Genomic DNA, 20,244 nt, shown 5'->3' with positions numbered 1-20,244 from the left:
GTTGTATCAGTCTTCAATACATGTTCAGGAATGAAGTCATGATAAACAAATACTAAACCTTGTATTATTCCTCCCATTTTTGGGGTCCTTACCATTCTTGTGAACATATCTCAATAACTCATTTTTTGCCTCCTTTTTTGCCTCCTGAATGTGTCATCTTAAGGCCATGTCCCAATTCCTCTCCCTCTCCCTACCTAAAAAGTGCCCTTTGCTGGTAGTGTCCCCTGCAAACGGAGCCACAAATTAAATCACATTAAGAAATAGGACAACGCTTCCACTTCAAGGCTGCAAAACAAAGGGATAGGGCCAAGTGGTAGGCCTGAATTAAGAATGTCTTTGGAGAATAAAGTTCAAGGTCACTTTGGCCTCACAAAACATGTTTTTGTCCTAATATCTCAGGTCTGTCTTTAAGTGGTCTTGTGTACAGATCATTTCCGTGATCAGTGTCACCAGCTTGTCCTACCTAGCAACATCTGAATTTGGACAGGATAAGAAAGTCTGAATACTCCTTGTTTTTTGTATTCCTTGTGTACCTTTAGTTGTTCAGTTGAGTTGAAGCGGGATTCTCAAGCATTGGGCATCTTGTCGCTTGCCGGCGCCATTACGTCACTAAAGCGCAATGATTCCTCTTGGGATGCATTGGCCTTCGAAGCATCCACCTTTTGGAGCCTATGTTTCTCAGGGAGGAAATGATGCAAAGGCCATGTGTAAAAATTAAATGAGTAGAATTTAGTGTCATCTAGTGGGGAAGTTACATGTTGCAGCTGACCTCACCCTCCCCTTTCAAACATGTGTGGTAGCCTTCAGTTGAGATTAAACTGTAGAGAGGATCCACTCCCGATGTAAATATAAAGTATTTAATACAAAAGGCCCATTCTAGGGTAAAGAAAACCAAAATTCTTGCAAGTTAGACGAAACACACTATTGAAAACATCAGTAGGATTATGTTATAATCAATTTCTACCAATATATTCCTTTTACCTAAATCTTGACCTCTTAAAGGAGCCTTTGAGATGGGAAAGTGTTGTCTTGCCTCTCGGATTTCAAACCCAGCTTCCAAAGGACGCAGCCCCTGAACTTGACACAGTTGGAAGTTGCACTGATTGGTCGAGGAAATAAACCAAATGTTTGCAGTTTTAGTTGATCACACATGGCTGATTTAAATGTAGCCACACTTTACTGACTCTGAAAACAAAGCAAGTTGATTAAATACATCTTTGAGGTCTTTACTAAGGAGTGTACATTATAAATCATACCAATGACAAACTTGCTCAGTGTGTGATGAGGACAGAGACAACCCCCCCACAACACCATATTTCTAAAAGTCATGAGATCTTGCCCAGCGAGCAGCACACTGTCGCGCATGCGCAGAGTTTTGAAGGCACACGCGGGTGTAGAGGTCCTCATCCTCTTCTGTGTTGTCCTGAGCCACAGACCTGCACCGACCACCACTTCTTCCTCCTCCTCCTCTTCCTCTGGTTCATTCATTCACTGAAGAGCAGCAGACCTTTCTCCAGGACACCGGAGGTGAGACACACACACTCTACCTCGCTGTCACAGAGGCTGACGCTCAAGCTAACTTAGCTAACTTTACTCACTAGCTCTCGGCTAACTCCAGTGCTAACTTTTCACTTTTTAACTTCCACCCACAAGTCGAGTAAGCGGAACAACAACGTGCTAACATCCTGTCAAAGTCAGAGGGACTAGTTTTCTCAAGTTGATACAGAGGCTCCGTCTACTAAATATGAACCAGGTGACAAGTCAACCTTCACCTGCTTCATATTTAGAAGAAAGATCCTCTGTATCATCCACATTGTTACTGTAGACAAGCTGTTTGATTATCGCTGTGCGCGCGCCTGCGCGTGCCTGCATGCATGTGGTTAAGAACTAACAGAAAGCTCCTGACCGTGCAGTGTGTGACCTCCAACATGCACACAATCAATGAGCCAATAATCTGTGTGTGTGTGTGTGTGTGTGTGTGCGTGTGTGTGTGCGTGTGCGTGTGCGCGTGTGCGCGCGTGCGCGTGTGCGTGTGCGTGATGTAGACACATGCTTTTATTATTATGCTAATTTAAACATCACATGGTCGCAATATAAATATTAATTTATTTTACTCTGGTTGTTTGTTGCCAAGGTTTGAATGAAAACACAAATGTAAACTACAGTGATCGCTCAGACTAAATATGATGTAGCTTAGTTCAGTGACGATATTTGACTTCTTCTGAGACAAAACACACATTGAGGGTAGTTTGTCTTCAGCAGTTGTACATGGCATCCAAGAGGCGTCTTCATTTCAGAACGCAAAAACCTCTAGAAACACAAAGCAAGTCCAGTTGCCTTTGAACAAATGTATAATTGTTAAAGATGCAATGAGAACCTTCACAAATATGGGATTATGTTGGTTTTCTACCAACGTAAAGGAAAAATAAATTATGTTTGCAGATTCATTGTGTACAACTCGGCAATAAAACAATATCAAAAGTATCGCAATATAACTTTAATCAATAGCAATACAACAAACATCCCATCTATCAATATATTGCTTGTATATTGTGTTAGCACAGTAAGGAGGTATTACACAGGTGAACATTTGATCTTGAAATAACTTTTCTTCCAGTGACAATTAAAATATAGGTTAACTAGATTGAAATATATGTAAACTGTGGTGTTCTGATCAAAAATATATTGTTTGCTTTAAATTAAATATGCATTAAATATTACATTTCATTTAGCTGACGCGTTTATCCAAAGCAACTTACAGTAAGTGCATTCGACCCCGAGGGTACAAACCAAGAGCAACAAGAAATATGATGTAACTTGATTCAAAGATTGCTACACTCTTGGTTGTTTTTTTCCCAACCATGTTGTAGACCCTTTATATTGAAAAGTAAATCCTGTCTATAGATAAATTGCGAGTAATTAATTGTCTATCACTTAGTTGTTTGAACTTCATGGTTTGACCACACTGAGACCTGATGGAGACTCTTCTGTGTGTATGTTTGTGGTGATACTCCAGGATTTGCTACCATTCCATTAGGGACCTGCTATCTTGATTATTGATTTGTTTCAACCAATCGGATCTGGAGACAAAGTCAGAAAATACAACAGCCCTTATTTACCATTGATCACCACCATTGACCCCTGACCTGTGTGATTCCTTGCATTAGTTTAGAATATGCACTCAGTCAGACAGAGTGAATCAATGTCATCGACACAAGATGCTGACAATCTTTTTTTCCGTGACGTTGGTGATTGATTTAATTAATGGAGTTGAATTTATTTTTCCCCAAGCTCTATCAGTCATGGCTGTGGTGCAGTTCTACAGTAACGAGGCTGTCAAGGGGCGGGCCTTACAGCGGGCGGCCAAGCTCTACCCGCAACTGTCAATCACCACCGAGCTGTGCTACAACGTGGAGCTTACAGGTGAGTGTGTAGCAGATCATGGTTTAAGGCCATGGACAGAAAAGCAGTTGATCAAATGCTGGACATATTCTCTAATGTACCCTTTGCTGTGTTTTCCACCTCTGCCCCTCTGTCTCCTTGCTTCCTGCTGCAGGCTGCGTGAGTCTCAGCACAGAGCAGAAGGAGGTTCTCCTCTGGTTGTTTCGTCCTGCCCTGCATTCAGACCCTTTGTCAGAGAAGCCAAACCTCACAGAGGGCAGCGGCGAGAAACTGGTGGAGATCGGACCCAGGTACTGTTACATCCACACAGTGGGTCAATAAATGAGCTGTGCTACAAGCTGTGCCTCTGTTTTTGTCCTACACACATTTTAAAACATATGAGTTGAAACGTACATGAAAATACTCTCACACACTGATGTCCGGTTTCTATATTTTGACCGCAAATGTTTATTCTTATGTTATTACTCTACTTTGGCATTAATTTCATTAAATTTGAAGCCTCACTAGTGACCCCTGGATGCTACAATGTTCATAACCATCAAATAAAACAAGCACCTATCCCTGCACAGAATTTTCTGATCATAAGGTTATATTATTGGAGTTCCACGTGAGATTGGTAATATAGGAAAAGCTCAATGTGTACCAAACCTTGAAGGTCTATCCTCTGAGGATCATACATGTGCTCTATAAATACCATAACAATCTGGACATTACTATAGTACATATTTTTAGTAATGGTCAATGTAGCTGAGGTCATAAAGCATTAATATTAATACTGAGCTACTTGTGAGTATTTCTACTAATTGTAATGGAGATGTGACGCCCTCGGAGGCCCTCAAAAGAAAAATATAACATTTGCAAAATGGTTAAACGTCCATGTATCGCTAGACAACTATAGTCTACATCCCAGCAGCACAAACTGTTAGTCTTTGCATTTCTCTGCATGCTGGCCAGGATATGTAAGATTATCTACGGTGGCTTATAGCATCTACTAACATGATACAAAATTAAGTAAGGGAATGCCAATTGGAAGATTATGTAGAAATCTGATCAGCTTAATCTGTAAGAATAACATATTTATTCTGAGGAATTCCATTGAAATAACTTGGAGAACCATTTACTTTTGAACCCATGGCAGTTTAAGAACACAGCACCAGAGCAGAAAGGAAGATATTAAAGCCAAAGAACGGGTTTGAATCAGATTTCATTGCTATCGTTGTTGTTTCGATCTTCAGGTTGAACTTCTCCACTGCCTGGTCCACTAACGCTGTGTCCATCTGCCAGAGCGCCGGCCTGACTAATGTCACACGAGTCGAGCTGTCGCGCAGGTTTCTAATCAAGGTTTGAACGCACACACACACACACAACACTCTCACACACTCACAGTAAACTGATTTTGTAGCATTTATTCAGGATTCTTGTGTCTCTTCATGTTTACACGTCTCTCTTCCCTTTAGCCCAGAAAGGAGGAGAGTGTGACCGACCTCAATGGAGATCTGAAGAAGCTGATTGAGTGTCTGTACGACAGTATGACAGAGTGTATCTACCAACATCCCATCACCTCCTTCACCGTGGACACCAAACCAAAGCCCGTGTTTGAGGTGGACATCCTGGGGAAGGGTCGTGCAGCTTTAGAGACGGCAAACGATGAACTGGGTGAGACTGTCTTCACAGTTTCTCTTTGCAGATATTTCAGACTCGGGCTTTCTCAATCTCTGCTCCAACAGTTGTCACACAAATGAGTACTGAATTCACACTCACCTCTCTCTTTCTATATGCATCTTTTCAGTCTTGCAGCTATCTGTGAGTACACTGTGTGTGTGCTGGTGGAGGTAATAATGTCCCATGATGCATGACATTATTACTTAGCTCGTTAAAGTCACAGGACAGTGATGCTGCTGCTCATTATCTTACACGTGCACGTGTGTTGGGTGTGTGTGTGTGTGTTAAGTGAAAGCAAATGAAACCTATAAAGAGAGTATAATGGTTCTAAGTAGAGTACATACCACCACTAAGGCCTCGCAGGACAGATTACTTTGTATAAACATGTTGAAACCATAGACTGTTTACAAAGATGGATGAGAAGTTTCTACTTCCTCCCACTATCCAGAAATGAACCAAAACCATACAGTGCTTTGACGCCATTTGTAGCCAAAGTCTTTGTGGTAGCAAGGTATCGCCTATACACAGTCAGCTGTCAATCAAGATGTTTCAATCTGCTTTTAACTATTTAAAATTAAACTTAGCAGGAAAGTGGACCCTCGAATCAGTCGATATGAATTACCTAAAATAACAGAAACCATCTTTGAGATAAATGTATTTGAATTGTACTTTGAAATTCCATCTATTTACCTGAAGAAAGCAGGATTTATGACCTGTACTGCACCACTAGGTGGCGATCAAGATGCTTCCCTATATACAGTCTATGGCTCAGACGTGCACGCTTATTTGAATACACTGTTAATTCACCTCAACCAAGCCTCATTAATATTCACAAGCCGCTCAAATGGATGAGAATAATTTCCATTCATAGTTAATGGGCTCCCTCAGGCTCAACTGGTCATTAGGGCATGATTAAGAAGGGCCTGTGTGAGTCTGTAGCATCCTAATTGTCTGTAAGGATACATTTTGCTTTCCCTGTTTTGCTTCCCCCTCCGAGTTAAACATGGTGTCTTTATTTTAGAAAGGAGACAAACTCTTATGATCATTTTAAGGCAGCTCATACTTTAAGTTATAATTCCTTCCTATGGTTTATTTATTGTGTCTCTTTTCCGAAGAAGTTTGTAAAGGATATAAATAACTGTGTGGGATTGTGTTTGTGTTGACTGATTCATTTTGCATCATGAGTGCTGACCTCTGTGTGGGTTGTCATCTCCATTGCTGTCATAAGAGAACATTCAACATCTTTTTGTTTTTCTTTAAAATGTCATGTGCATGTTATGCTTAATGCAGGTCTGGCCTTTGACTCCTGGGATCTGGACTTCTACACATCCATGTTCCAGAGGATTCAAAGGAACCCCACCAGCGTGGAGTGTTTTGACATGGCCCAGTCCAACAGGTGGGGTTTGTTGTCTGCAGATTTGCAGGATAGCTTTTTGTTGCATGCATGTTGCTCGGCTCTGTAGTTTTCAATCTGTGGTGTTCTTGTTCAATAATGATTTCTTGCCATGTGGTGTCCCAGTGAACACAGTCGTCACTGGTTTTTCCGGGGACGGATGGTGATTGATGGGCAGGAGCAGAAGGAGACTCTTTTCAGTCTCATAATGGACACCCAGCAGCACAGCAATCAGAACAACGTCATCAAGTTCTGCGACAACAGCAGGTAGCAGTGGAAGCTGCACAGCAACCACAGATGGCGTGTGTGTGTGCATTTCACACTCTGTCTAAATGTGTGTGTGTGTATGTGTGTGTGTGCGCGTGCATCTCCAGTGGTATCAAAGGCATGGAACTGGAGTGCGTTTACCCAAAAGACCCATCCCAGGCCAGCTCGTATGAGACACGGCCCTCACTACGTCATGTCATCTTCACCGCAGAGACACACAACTTCCCAACAGGTCCGGACAAAAACATTATTCTTACCTGCTATATAAGGACACTTTCATACCTCCCTTGTTTGTTCCAGACCTTTGGACTTTTCAGTTTGGTCAGAACCAAATAACCGGTTGTGAAAAGTGCCTCAGACCACGATTCGAAGCAAAGGACTAAAAGTTAGACTGACCAAAAGAGGTGGTTTTAGGCCAGATCAAAAAGAAACATAGTTTGGCTCATTGAAAGATTTATTTGAATAGTTTAGATTGTCAGACCAATCTCAGTAAGTTGAGACAACATTAACAATAGAATAAAAATGAAAAAAATTGAAGCGGCTCACAGGATAGTTTGTAGTCCTCACTTTTGACGATATAATGTTTGAATTACAAGGACGCTCATTTTGCTGGTAGTAATACCATAATAATATAAGAGTGGTAATGAAACTAATGACGTGAACCAGTTATTTCATTGTCTCCATTCAAACAGTGACTACTTTTTTAATGAGGTTTATTCAAAAAATATCACTGAATTGACAACACAGCCACCTCCCATCCAATCAATGTCAAGTATAGGGATACAGGGGATGTCAAACTAACTTCTTTAGTCTTCTCCCCAAATTACAATGTGAAACCAAACTAAACCAGATTAAATTTTTGCAATATAATAAAGACATAACTTGAACCATGGTCCAGACTTTCAGGTGTGAAAATTACCCTTAAGTGTCTTTTTTCCTCACGTGTTTTACTCCCTATAATAATGTTCCACTTCCTCTGACATATAGGTGTTGCACCGTTCAGTGGCGCCACCACAGGGACGGGAGGTCGTATCAGAGACGTGCAGGCTGCTGGACGAGGAGGGCACGTCATCGCGGGCACTGCAGGATACTGCTTTGGCAATCTGCACATACCAGGTAAGACTAGGAGTTGCTTTATTTTCAAGAGTAATATTAACTTGAAATGTTCTCAGATGGATGCTACACCCGCACTGCATGCAGTCTACAATGTATGCAGTGCTACATTAATATATATTAGAGGAATGATGGGCACTAAAATAATAAAACATTTTTAATGCTACTTTAAAATGACATTGTAGTAGCTGATGAGCATAATTTATATATATATTTTGTGTGCATATCTGTGGAGTAGCTGTTCATGTCAAAGCCGAGAGCAACATGTGTAATTATAAGCAGGTTCTAACTTTCTATAAATCCCTGAATAGAGGGAACAGCTCAGCCAATAGAAATTAATTCCACCAGCAGCAAAATGAAATCCCAACAAAGTCACTTCAGCCGCCTGAATTCTATAAAGACCAATCACACACATGTACCTCATCACGACAGGGTTTCATTTATCGTTCAGTCTAAGTTCCATCATCTGTCTCTTCTTCATCAGATGTGAAAGAAGCTCAGTGTGTATCTTCAGGAGACAGAACAAGATGTCATCCATGGGTTTAATAAGTGTCACTCAAAGTATAAAAGCGAAGATATGTGCTGCCACGCCCACTTACTCCAGGTTTCAGTAAACACTCACCACTTATTTATTTTTATTTTGAATATGCTTAAAGTCAGCAAATTATGAAACTAGACAAATATGCGGTACAGCGCCGACCAATCATACAGAAGATTGTATAGTTGTTATTGTAGAAATATAAAAGAAGTGGGTTGTACCTAAATTATTTATTTCTCATAAAACCTAGTTAACGAAAGTAAAAAAAATAAATCCTGTATTCACACTTTAATCTGCCTTCATACCTAAAAGTAATGGGTCCTATCCACCCACTAAGTTTGGTGGATATCGGTTCAGTAGTCTCTGTAATCCTGCTAACAAATTGGTGGCTGTGTCTCAGGAGGTAGAGTGGTTTGTCCAATAATTTAAAGGTCCGTTGTTCAATTCTCAGCCCGTCCAGTCTGCATGCTGAAGTGTCCTTGGGCAGGACACTGACATTGCATTACAACGTCATCAATCTAGGTAATTTGTTATTTTTTTGATTGAGAGACGGGACATGTTATATGTCAGTCGTCTTTAATCATGCCGATAGCCATGTGCCTGACTGTAGGGTACATCTGTGTGTCATCAGCAGAATGATGAAGAGACATCATGTCTACTAATGATGTGACCCAGGGGACCTATGAATAGAAAAAATATCCCTGAGCCTCACTTAAACTAATGAAGAGATACAACGGAGACACAGAAAACCTTGGAAAGTCCTTTCATTCATAATCTATGCAGCTTATCCTTTGAGGATAGCAGGGGGTGGGGGGACCGGATCCAATCCCAGAGGTGGGGTACATGCTGGACAGGTCTCCAGAGAATGATCAGTGTTTTATCAAAAATAATTCTCCGCTCAGTCTTCTCTGACTGTTGTCCTCCTCAGGTTACGTTCTCCCCTGGGAGTCTGATGGAGAGAGCTGGGATTATCCCTCAAGCTTCGCCTCTCCGCTGCAGGTGGCCATCGAGGCCAGTGACGGAGCGTCAGACTACGGCAACAAGTTTGGAGAACCTGTCCTGTCAGGTAGGAAACCGGCTCGACATATACTGAAGAATTAAGTTACAGATCATTCTTTACTGGAATCAACACATGTGACAGAACTGATCGGCACATGTTACAAAACAGCAAAGCAACCATAATATTGATTCATTTTTTCTTCAGTCCACTGTTTCATCGTACTCTCTTCATTATGATTCCCTTTCTAGGTTTTGCTCGCTCCTTTGGGATGCGGCTGGCTAACGGCGAGCGGCGAGAGTGGGTTAAGCCAATCATGTTCAGTGGTGGTCTCGGTTCTATCGAAGATTCAGATGTAAACAAAGAAGGGGCAGAGACTGGTACAAATTTAGCAGAATGTCGAAACATTTGTTGAATTAATGCAGTGTCTGTATTTACATCAATAACCTACACCTTCCCTCTGCTGCCCTGATCCAACAGGAATGGAAGTGGTGAAGATCGGAGGGCCTGTGTACAGGATAGGAGTGGGTGGAGGAGCGGCCTCCTCTGTAGAAGTATGGGCATCATATTAAATCACACCCAGACTGTCAGTGAACCAATCTGGTGTGGACAGCTTGATGTATTTATTCATATTTTGGTTTGTAGGTGCAGGGGGACAACTCTAGCGACAGGGATCTGGGTGCAGTGCAGAGAGGAGACGCTGAGATGGAGCAGAAGATGAATCGAGCTCTCAGAGCCTGTCTGGAAAGAAGCAGTGGGAATCCAATCTGCAGTATACATGATCAGGGGGCGGGAGGAAACGGTACGAAACATGAGGCTGTTTTTTCAGCATTAATACAAAAGATGAGGTATTGAGACATGTTCTCATCTTCAGGTAACGTACTGAAGGAGCTCAGTGAGCCAGCCGGAGCTGTGATCTACTGCAGCAGATTCAAGGTAATCAGATCATGAACACATCTACAAACATGTAAATTGGGTCGGGAAATGTTCATGAGTTGCTGAGTCAGGGTTAGGGTTAGATGTATTCACAATTCCAGGCGATTTCTTGAACATTCAGGGGAAGGGTGGCGCCTGGGTAGAGCCCACAGGAGGCAGGACATGATTTTTCTTATAGCACATCGACATCGGGTCAGCCCTTATAACTAAAAGCATTCAAATCTCGTTGTCTTTTACAAGACAAGGTGACATCTTTGTCAGCATCTTTTATGTGTATGTCGAGATATTTATATTCTTTTTTTTTTTCAGTTTTTCGTCCATTGAATGTTAGAAACGTCATTCACAAGTCCACTCACGCTAAGAATATCCTGCTGTATTCTCACTCAGACATTTTACTTGCACCGAAATTTAGAACTACAGCCTAGGATCCACAAGTACACATTCTGCTGTTTCTCAGTTAATTTCACTCTTCTTTTTGTCCTCTTCCCTTGCTGCTGTGTAGAAAGGTGACCCCACACTGAGTGTGTTGGAGCTGTGGGGAGCAGAATATCAGGAGAGCAATGCTGTGCTGCTCCGCCCCACAGACAAGTCTTATGTTGAGAAGGTGTGTCGGAGGGAGAAGTGTCCAATTGACTTTGTGGGAAACATCACTGGAGATGGCAAGGCATGTTTCAGTTGGATCAATTCCATTTATACACATCGTGTCCCAATATATAAGCTTCAATGATAAGTGGTTCCTTTGCTGTAAAACCCTATGATTTATATTTAGTGAGTTTCCAGTTCAGCATAATTTATTTCTGTCTTGATCTCTCCCACAGATTGTCCTGGTGGATGATGAGAAAGGTAATGGTGATCAGGCAGACAGAGGGCGCTGTCCTGTTGACCTGCAGCTGGAGTGGGTTCTGGGAAAAATGCCTCAGAAGGATTTTAAGATGGAGCGTTTGACCCCAACCCACAAGCCACTGGCTCTTCCTGCTGGGCTGTTGGTCAGGGATGCTCTGGACAGAGTTCTGCGTTTGCCTGCTGTGGCGTCCAAGCGCTACCTGACCAACAAGGTGTGTGTTACGTCCCCATCTCACTCTCTGGCCCTTCAGAAGTAAATTCGTGCAGACAACATGTGGCTTTTCTCATTTTCCCTCTGTCCCTCTTTCAGGTGGACCGGTCTGTGACAGGGTTGGTTGCTCAGCAACAGTGTGTCGGGCCTCTTCACACGCCACTGGCTGACGTGGCTGTTGTTGCTCTGTCAGCGTTCAGCACAGAGGGAGCGGCGACAGCCATCGGGGAGCAGCCCATTAAAGGGCTGGTGTGTCCTGCAGCAGGGGCTCGTATGGCTGTGGGAGAAGCTCTGACCAATCTGGTGTTTGCTAGAGTCACAGCGCTGAAGGTGAGCAGATAATGGAGCGCATGAGAAAAGTCAAGGAATCTGTCTCTTTCAAAACCCAAATAGTGGAAATTCATGAAGTATGCCATGCATAAAAAATTTAACAAAAATTCATATTAACCTCAATTTATAAAATAATGGAGATTATGTAAGAAGTGCGACAAATATCCAATGACTTCAATATTGTTACCAAATAAATGTCCTGGACCTGTGTCTTCAGGATGTGAAGTGTAGTGGTAACTGGATGTGGGCTGCCAAGCTGCCCGGGGAAGGAGCTTGTTTGTGGGAGGCCTGCAAAGCCATGTGTGAGGTCATGGGTCAGCTGGGAGTGGCCATCGATGGCGGAAAAGACTCTCTGAGTATGGCGGCTAGAGTTGGGAAGGAGACAGTCAAAGCTCCAGGTACTCTCACTGTGTGTGTGTTTGTGTATATAGAAGTGTGTGTATGTCTGTGGGTAGAAGTGTGTTTTCACTTAAACTTGGTTTTGTTTCAGGTGCTCTGGTTATCTCTGCATATGCGGTTTGTCCTGACATCACGGCCACTGTGACGCCCGATCTGGAGGATCCAGATGGCAAAGGCATGACACTCACAGATACAGAAATGTGTGCATGAACGATTCGAACGAAATGAAAATTCAAAAGTCTTGTTGCTAGAGTTTTAGTTTAAACAGAAGTCAGAAGATGACACAGAATACAGAATTTAAAATGATCTCATAATCCATTTCTTTATCTCTCTATAGCCTAATTACGTAGTTTATATAACTAAAACTGTTTTGTTACTTTGTCTTCTTTGCCTTTTCTGGGGGTATTGTATTTTTCTCTGCAGCTGTTTAGAAGACTGTATCAAGTTGCTGCACCACAAGCAGAAATATAATAGGAAAAGCGTCATGTTGACATAACAGTTGGTAGTGTGCATTTACCAATCCATAAAGCATAACTGCAGCTTAACACAATGATTCACATCCTGGGGGTCGCTCGATGATTTCTGGAGATCACCAGCTGATTTTTGAGAAAAGGTTAAATAATATATGTAAATTTAATTATATATCTAATAATAACTTTTAAATGAATGTAACAGTAACATCATGTGCTTTAAAATAGATTTTACCGAGTGTGTGAGTCAGATTTAGTGGTTGGACAAAACAAAACTAATGAACAATAAAATTGCACCAGCCTTATCACACTGGTGGTTGTGACTTGAAGAGGTCATGAACCACTGCGCTAACACACACCTGACTAACTGACTAACAGACGTCCTCTGACCCTTCATCCTCTGTCTGCAGGCGTGTTGTTGTGGGTTCCTCTCAGTCCAGGCCATCATCGTCTGGGAGGCTCTGCCCTGGCTCAGTGCTACAGCCAGCTGGGAGATTGCTCCCCTGACCTGGACCATCCAGAACTGTTCATTTCCTGCTTCAGCACCACTCAGACTCTCATACACGGTCAGTCTGCAGTCAGCAAAGCACAATCTACCATTGAAGAAGACAAAGTGTAGCCTTGTGTACCATTCCGTCTGTGAGAGCTCTTTGCTTTATTTTCATACGCTAGTCAATAAGCCTTTTAGTGCTGTATGAGCACTGCCACCTAGTGGGTTTACTGTGTATTATCTGCCTTTTTAGGTTGTATTTATTTCATTTTTCAGAAGTTGAGTACATCTGGCGTTCAATCTTAAGTGAATTTGATGTAAGTTGTTATAAAGTGTGGAAGTAAAAAATTGTAGTGAAAAGAATCATGAAGACTATTGTTTTCTTTCAGATCGTCTGCTGAGTGCGGGACATGACATCAGTGACGGAGGCCTCATCTCCTGTTTGCTGGAGATGGCATTTGCTGGAAACCGTGGAATTGACGTTGAGTTGTCGTCTGGAGGAACTGGAGGTACGTGAGTTTGTTTATCCCTTTAAACTACAGATTATAAATAGTAAAAAAAATCATGCATCTTTGTCTACACAGTCATGGAGCTGCTGTTCAGTGAGGAGTTGGGTTTGGTTCTCGAGGTGTCACAGACAAATGTAGAAACAGTGAGTCAGAGACTCTGCAATGCAGGCGTGCAATGCCTCCGCATCGGCAGAACCTGTGGCTTTGGACCAGAGGCTGTGGTGAGACATCATCCTGGATATGCATCTGAAACCATTTCACTTCATGTGCGATGAGAGTCATCTCCTGTTTCTCTCACTGCGTCTCCAGGTCAGTGTTCGCGTGGACGGACAGGAGCTGCTGAGAGAGCCGCTCCCCAGCCTCAGAGCTCTGTGGGAGGATACAAGTTTCCAGCTTGAGCGACTGCAGTCCAATGAGCTCTGTGTTGAACAGGAAGAGTCGGGGCTGGCCACGAGGACGCAGCCCTACTTTAAACTCTCCTTCAACCCCTTGGAAACGCCTCAGCTCAGTGAGAGTAAACATAACTGATAATAACAATTTATTATTTAGTGTATCCAAGGCTCCAAAGGAATAACTATCTTCATGATCAGTTCATGGATTAGTTATTTTTTCTAATACTATAAAGAAAGAAAGATCTAAAGAATTGTCATGACTATTGGAGCATTGGAGTAGCTATATACAGACATTTTTATATAATATATTAAAATTAGCGTTGACAAATTTTGTATTAATCATAAATCTGTCTTTGTCTTGTTGTGGTTCAGCTGCAGCATTGCCTCGTGTAGCTGTGATCAGGGAAGAAGGCAGTAACGGAGACAGAGAGATGTCTGTCTCTCTGTACATGGCCGGCTTTGAGGTAGGTGTGAGACACAATCACCTTCATTAACTGGCTGCACTGTATGTTTACCGGAGCGATGTCTATATTTGTGTGTAGGTGTGGGACGTCACAATGCAGGACCTTTGCTCCGGCTCCCTGACCCTGGAGCGTTTCAAAGCTGTTGTGTTTGTCGGTGGATTCAGTTACGGAGACGTCCTGGGATCTGCCAAAGGTAAAGAACCACACACACACACAAACACACACACATCTCCAGAGTACTGTGAGACACTGATTTCATCCTGTGTAACAACATTCTCCTTTCATGAAAGGTTGGGCTGCCACAGTTGCATATAACCCCAAAGCCAAGGCTGAGTTTGATCGCTTCAGGCAGCGGGACGACACACTGAGTCTGGGTGTGTGTAATGGCTGCCAGCTTCTGGCCCTGCTGGGCTGGGTGGGAGAAGGCAAAGATGGAGCAGGTATGAGAAAAATGAAGGAAAAGCAATGATAATATACCACTGCAGTAGTACATTGTAACAGTTGGTGAAGAAATTAATGTTGTCATCACTGAGAAGCATTTTTACAGTAGTTACCAGGCCTAACACAATTGTTGTTTTCCATTTTTACCCCAGAGTCTGAGGTGGCGTTGACCCATAATAAGTCTGGCAGGTTTGAGTCGCGCTTCGTCAGCGTTGGGATCCAGGCTTCCCCGTCCATATGGCTCAGAGGCATGGAGGGCTCCGCTCTAGGAGTCTGGGTTGCACATGGAGAAGGTACAGTCAGGAATCTGCTGTAAATTCAATAATGTACTGACATACTTCTTAAATGGTCATAAGTATAAGAAAACTGCTGTGTGTGGTTCTAAGCTGTCAGTATAACCTTATGTTATGTCTATAAATAGATTATATATGTGAATATGCAGAAGAGGGAAAGGTTTTCTAGTTTGACTTATCATGTCTGGGCAGGTTCCCACAGGAAAACAATCCATGTTGGGAGCAAAAGAGCCGCACCACATTGACTGAAATGCATCGGCTATCTGTTTTTTAATCAGCTAAAATGTTTTCGTGACCTAACTCTTCTTCGAAAAGTATCACTGTTTGTGTGGAGAAGCTTTTACTTATGTGAAAAAGAAACTAGCACTCGGTACACTTTGAAGGAAATGGTGAAAACAAAGACCAACATGGAACTGATAACTGCACTTGGCTTGTTTGCAGTAAAGTCTCTGCCTGTAGTTTGTTTACAATTGTAACCTGCTGAAAGCTGGAGAAAGTCTGTTGGATCATAAGTGAGCACAAAAAAGCGAATCACTGTGACAGGTGACCTTATGCAATGACGGCTCGATCTGCTGACTCACATGTCACAGGGTCAGTGTGTTCTGTAATCCACAGTTGTGTTTTATATTGATTTTCCCAAAACTGCTTTCCTCTCCCCAGGTCTGATGCAATTCCGGAGCTCCCAGGCTCAAGACCAGATTATTTCTGGAGGCTACGCCCCCCTGCGTTACCTTGACGACCTGGGTTGTCCGACTGAAGAGTACCCTCTGAACCCTAACGGCTCCCCGCAGGGTATCGCAGGGCTCTGTTCCACGGACGGCAGACACCTGGCCATGATGCCCCACCCGGAGCGTTGCACCCTTGGCTGGCAGTGGCCCTGGGCCCCGAGGGACTTCAGGGCTTCTCTCACACCCTCTCCGTGGCTGCGCATGTTCAAGAACGCAGCCGCCTGGTGCAGCAACACACAGTGATGATCATTCTCTGTCCAAATCTCTGTTGCTGTCCAGATAGCAGTGTCTCTGTTGAGTGTGTGTGGACTGAACCTTTGTTCACTTAGTCAATATGGTTCTTCACTTTTTTACCTACTGTGGTACTTTGACTGTTTACATTATTACCAATACATGCTGTAATCCTTTAACTTTGAGACTTCTGTGGATTCTGTTTTCATTGCACAGGAACTCTCAATATATCTCACTAATGTGCCAGTGGAGCCTGCTGACATTACCAATGTTGCTATGCTGAAACCCAAGAAACTGAATCTGCAAATAAACATAAAATATGACATAAAACAATAAATATTCTTTATTTTACACTTAAAAACAAACAATATAAAGGATTTTCGTAGATGTCATTATTCCAGTATTGACATGAGCGATTTTCTTCAGCTTGCTGAAAAAAGGTGAGGGGTTAATTGCTGCCCAGTTAGAGGAGTATAACAACGTCAGGTTATTTGTATGTCAAAATGTTTTAAAGATATAAATTGAGCATTAATGTACATGAAGATTTTTTTAAGCAAAGCTGAATCACACTGCAAATCATATTTGAGCTATTATGTCACCTATACATAGGCTCTGTAAACAGTTGACAGACAGGACTGGAGACTGAGACACATTTTGACATCTTGACTTTTACAGTCAGTGTTGATGTCAATATCTCTGCATCCACTAAACAACCATCCGCGGCCAGAAGGATGAAATCCAACACAAGTTCATGTCAAACAGCTTGACAGCAGCGCCTGTCTACAGTGAATTCCCCATGACTCCTCGAGAGGTCGTAGTGTTCGCTGAGTGTCCTCCTCTCTCTGACACCATTTGCTGGTTGATGTTGATAATGCAGATTAGGAGCAGGATGACCACCACCAGGTCATCCAGCACCCCAAGCAGTCCGCAGAGGGAGGGGTCTGACTCCAGGGGACTCGCTGATGAAGGGGAGACTGGGTCCAAAGGAGGGGAGGAGATGGACATCACGGTCCCCACGCAGCACAGGGCCACCCTGAAGAAAAACAGCCACACAAGACTTCCCATGGTGCCGAGGCTCCGAGCGAGTAACTGCAGGAGGAGGGGCGCGTCACACAGGTAGTCTGTTACCTGTCAGTGGCCAGAAGAAGAGAGGAAATCATGCCGAATGAATTTATAGATCATTCAAATGTCACATATGCCTTTACTCTATAGTATTAAAAGAGAAGCTAAATCATTTATATCTGCAAATTTTAAAGGCCCAAAGTCTGCAGTAAAGGTAAATGGTCTGTACCTACATAGTGCTTTTCTAGTCTAGGTGGCCACTCAAAGTGTTTTACATTACAATTTATTGCCATTCACACATGCATTCATAAAGTTCCTCTTTAGGCAGCACTTTTTCTGTGAGGTGTAATTCAGGGTTCAGTATCTTGCCCAAAGGCACTTTGGGGAATTCACTTGGGGAAGACTGGGATCGAACAGCCGACCTTCTTTACTCCGAAAGTAAATTATGATGCTAAAAAATGAGAATAATAGGTTTAATTTAAAATGAATTTATTTGGGTTTTTAAAGAGTTATTCCAAAACTGTGTCATCTCAAAAATCAGCTGCCGTACTTTACAGTGCACTTTAACATCAGGTTAACATCTTTAACCTCTTTTAGTGAAGAGTGCCACCATATGTATTCATGTGAAGGAGATGTATGTGGGAAATAAGTACCGTTAATATGTCAAAGACAAAAATGCCCAGTTGGATAAAAAGGTGTGTCAGTACAATGTGTGTTCACCAGACACTATTGTCTGGAGGGTGGTGGTTGTCTAGGACAGTGAATGGTTGTGGTTGTGTAGGTGGTACTCCAGTTACCACACCTATTATAACAGGACAACAGAGCAGGAGTTCCTTTCTATGGTCTAATCTGATGTAATCTTGAATTTTACACAACCAGACAGGTGGAGAATGGAGAAGAGGGAGAATTACTGTGGAAAGAGAAGTTTCAAATAAAACACTTGTTTCCTTCCAGTAGGACAGAGCTGTTAGCTGGAGGTGTGTGATGTGTGATGTCACGTCTGAGGGTTGGGTGGAGAACTGACCCGTCGTGGAGCTCCAGAATAACGTCTGTTGTAATCTGTGATTTCCCCAAGCACTTCCTTTGACTGTCGGTCTGATCGACTCTCGTTAAATAGATGGCACAGCGCGCTGACCTGTAAAAGGCACATTTTAACTCCATGTTCACACTCATTCGGAACTGTTCAGACTGTGTTTACATTTGAACATGTTTTCTGTACCTTCTGTCTGCAGAGCGGGCAGCTGATAGCGTCCAACCATGAGCCGTGTCTCCAGTAGGCGATCAGACAGGGAGCTGGAGAATCAAACCCAAATCAGAACCTTTCAATCCACATTTCACTATTTACACTATATGACACCCTTGTGTCAATCAATGAAGCAACAAAACAAACAAATACTCAAGACAGTTTTGGACATTTTTCTTCCTCAAAAAACTTTTGAGAAGTGACTTTCATTTTATGTTTGTTAACCTCCAACTAAATTAGAAAGTTCCAGTTCCAGTGGTTTTGGAGAATCCTGAAATGCTTTACAAAGATGATATCTTCTAGGAGTGCTTTCAAAGTATTTTGTCAAGGTTGCATGAAGAGTCCAGTACAGACAACTCCAGCCTGAAGTAGCTCAGCAAAGTACACAACGTTCTTGATGTGTATATATACGTGAAAAGCTAATTTAGGGGCAGAGTTGGGAAACATAAGTAGACTGAGAGATTTCATATCAATGTTTTGGACACACATCTGTAGCACGATGATGCTAACTCAGCCAAGGAAGCAGACATAAACACGGGAGGTAACCGGTGAGCGAGATCAATGGAAAATAAATAAATCCCTTTTCATACAGTAAATGATGGAGTGAGCAGATGCATGAATAAAAGTGTGTGGGTGTGTGTGTGTTTAATATCATACCACAGAACAAATGGCCACAGTTGGTCTGCACGGGGAAGCTGGCTGTCTGCAGGCACACAGGGCAGTGCCTGTCTTGATGACCTGTGGATGAGCAGAACTCTGCAGAGTCCTGTAAAGTTTAAAGGAAAGAAAGAATAAAACAATGGGATAAGTCCGGGGAGCAGGAATTTTGACGATCCTGAGCTCTACAAATCTCTGAAAAGCTTTGATGATCCTGAACAATTTCCAGTGTAGTACAGTAGATACACAATACGTGTGCAGGGACTTTATGTTAGGTCTATGTAAACAGCAAGACCTTTATCAGTATTATCATTATGATGTCACTGCCTTTGTATTTGTTATTTTTCTCCAGTCCCTTCAAAATAAGATCACATTTGGTACTGTGTGTAAGTAAGTGAAGCTTTCACCTTGTGGCAGCTCACACACGGAGAAGATGACTGCTCCATTGTGCAGACCAAAGCCCTGGATGATCCGGGAAGACTCTGACCCACTCGACCCTCTGAGAGGAGACAGTTCGATCTGCAACGTGACATGACAAGATGACAATGATAATACACACCTTAGATCCTATTTATCAGCTAATGAGGTCATACTGACACAAAACTATTGATTGGTGAGATAAGTTTGATTGTGCTCAGCATTTTTTTTTCTGTGTGTGGTTTACAGATGCAGATGCTTTGACTACAGCCCTTTCGCAGATATGCTTCTGTGAGCCGATGGACGTGTTGCACCCACCAGGGCTTATAATTTCCAAATGGAAAGTGAATTAATGCAAGAAATAATAGAAGTACGTTAAATAGATTGAGCTGGCATCAATTTTGATTTGGCATTTTATACAACGATCATATTATAATTTACAGATATCATCTTATCAAATTATGAGTCAGTTACTGAAACCCATAATCAGTTGAAGAATACTCGCATTTGTTCTGGTATAAAAATATGTTAAAGTTCACACCATTGAGCAACGATTTGGGTTTTCAAGCTACAGTATTTTAAACACCTGAGGTGAGCCAACTCTGTTTTTCATGAGATCAAAACGCAAACTCATAAAGTGAGACTCACCTTGATTGAGATTTGCTGTGCGGCTGCATAGCTGAACTACAGAAGCAGCAGCTGACAGAGAGTCACTGTCTCCTGGAAGGAAGTGAAGTGCAGCCTGCCTGCATCACT

At 42.5% G+C, this 20,244-nt stretch overlaps 2 protein-coding genes across 3 annotated transcripts; one reads left to right on the top strand and one right to left on the bottom strand.

The window, feature by feature from the left end:
* Positions 1-1,376: 1,376 nt before the first annotated feature.
* On the top strand, positions 1,377-16,446 carry pfas (phosphoribosylformylglycinamidine synthase). Of its 2 annotated transcripts, none has more exons than XM_062395117.1 (28): positions 1,377-1,527; positions 3,292-3,423; positions 3,557-3,692; positions 4,638-4,743; positions 4,860-5,058; positions 6,355-6,460; positions 6,584-6,724; positions 6,832-6,956; positions 7,712-7,840; positions 9,304-9,441; positions 9,624-9,752; positions 9,853-9,926; positions 10,018-10,174; positions 10,247-10,308; positions 10,811-10,972; positions 11,127-11,363; positions 11,462-11,692; positions 11,910-12,090; positions 12,183-12,266; positions 12,972-13,127; positions 13,441-13,560; positions 13,636-13,781; positions 13,870-14,068; positions 14,325-14,416; positions 14,495-14,609; positions 14,707-14,856; positions 15,010-15,150; positions 15,811-16,446. In XM_062395117.1, the coding sequence occupies exons 2-28, from the start codon at positions 3,303-3,305 to the stop codon at positions 16,119-16,121; spliced, it is 3,948 nt and encodes a 1,315-aa protein (XP_062251101.1). In that variant the 5' UTR covers positions 1,377-1,527; positions 3,292-3,302; the 3' UTR covers positions 16,122-16,446. The 2 variants fall into 2 exon arrangements, with proteins under 2 accessions (XP_062251101.1, XP_062251100.1); XM_062395116.1 differs by having other exon boundaries at positions 13,870-14,074.
* On the bottom strand, positions 16,435-20,243 carry LOC133960482 (E3 ubiquitin-protein ligase RNF170-like). The gene is made up of 6 exons (XM_062395118.1): positions 20,137-20,243; positions 19,479-19,590; positions 19,072-19,180; positions 18,391-18,464; positions 18,196-18,306; positions 16,435-17,237 (listed from the first exon to the last, which is right to left on the bottom strand). The coding sequence occupies exons 1-6, from the start codon at positions 20,163-20,165 to the stop codon at positions 16,890-16,892; spliced, it is 783 nt and encodes a 260-aa protein (XP_062251102.1). The 5' UTR covers positions 20,166-20,243; the 3' UTR covers positions 16,435-16,889.
* Between the last annotated feature and the right edge of the window lies 1 nt (position 20,244).

The sequence above is a fragment of the Platichthys flesus genome, chromosome 9, assembly GCF_949316205.1.
Source record: "Platichthys flesus chromosome 9, fPlaFle2.1, whole genome shotgun sequence".
Taxonomy (NCBI): domain Eukaryota; kingdom Metazoa; phylum Chordata; class Actinopteri; order Pleuronectiformes; family Pleuronectidae; genus Platichthys; species Platichthys flesus.
Note: the sequence above shows the minus strand (reverse complement) of the source record. Positions and strands in the feature narration are given on the sequence as shown.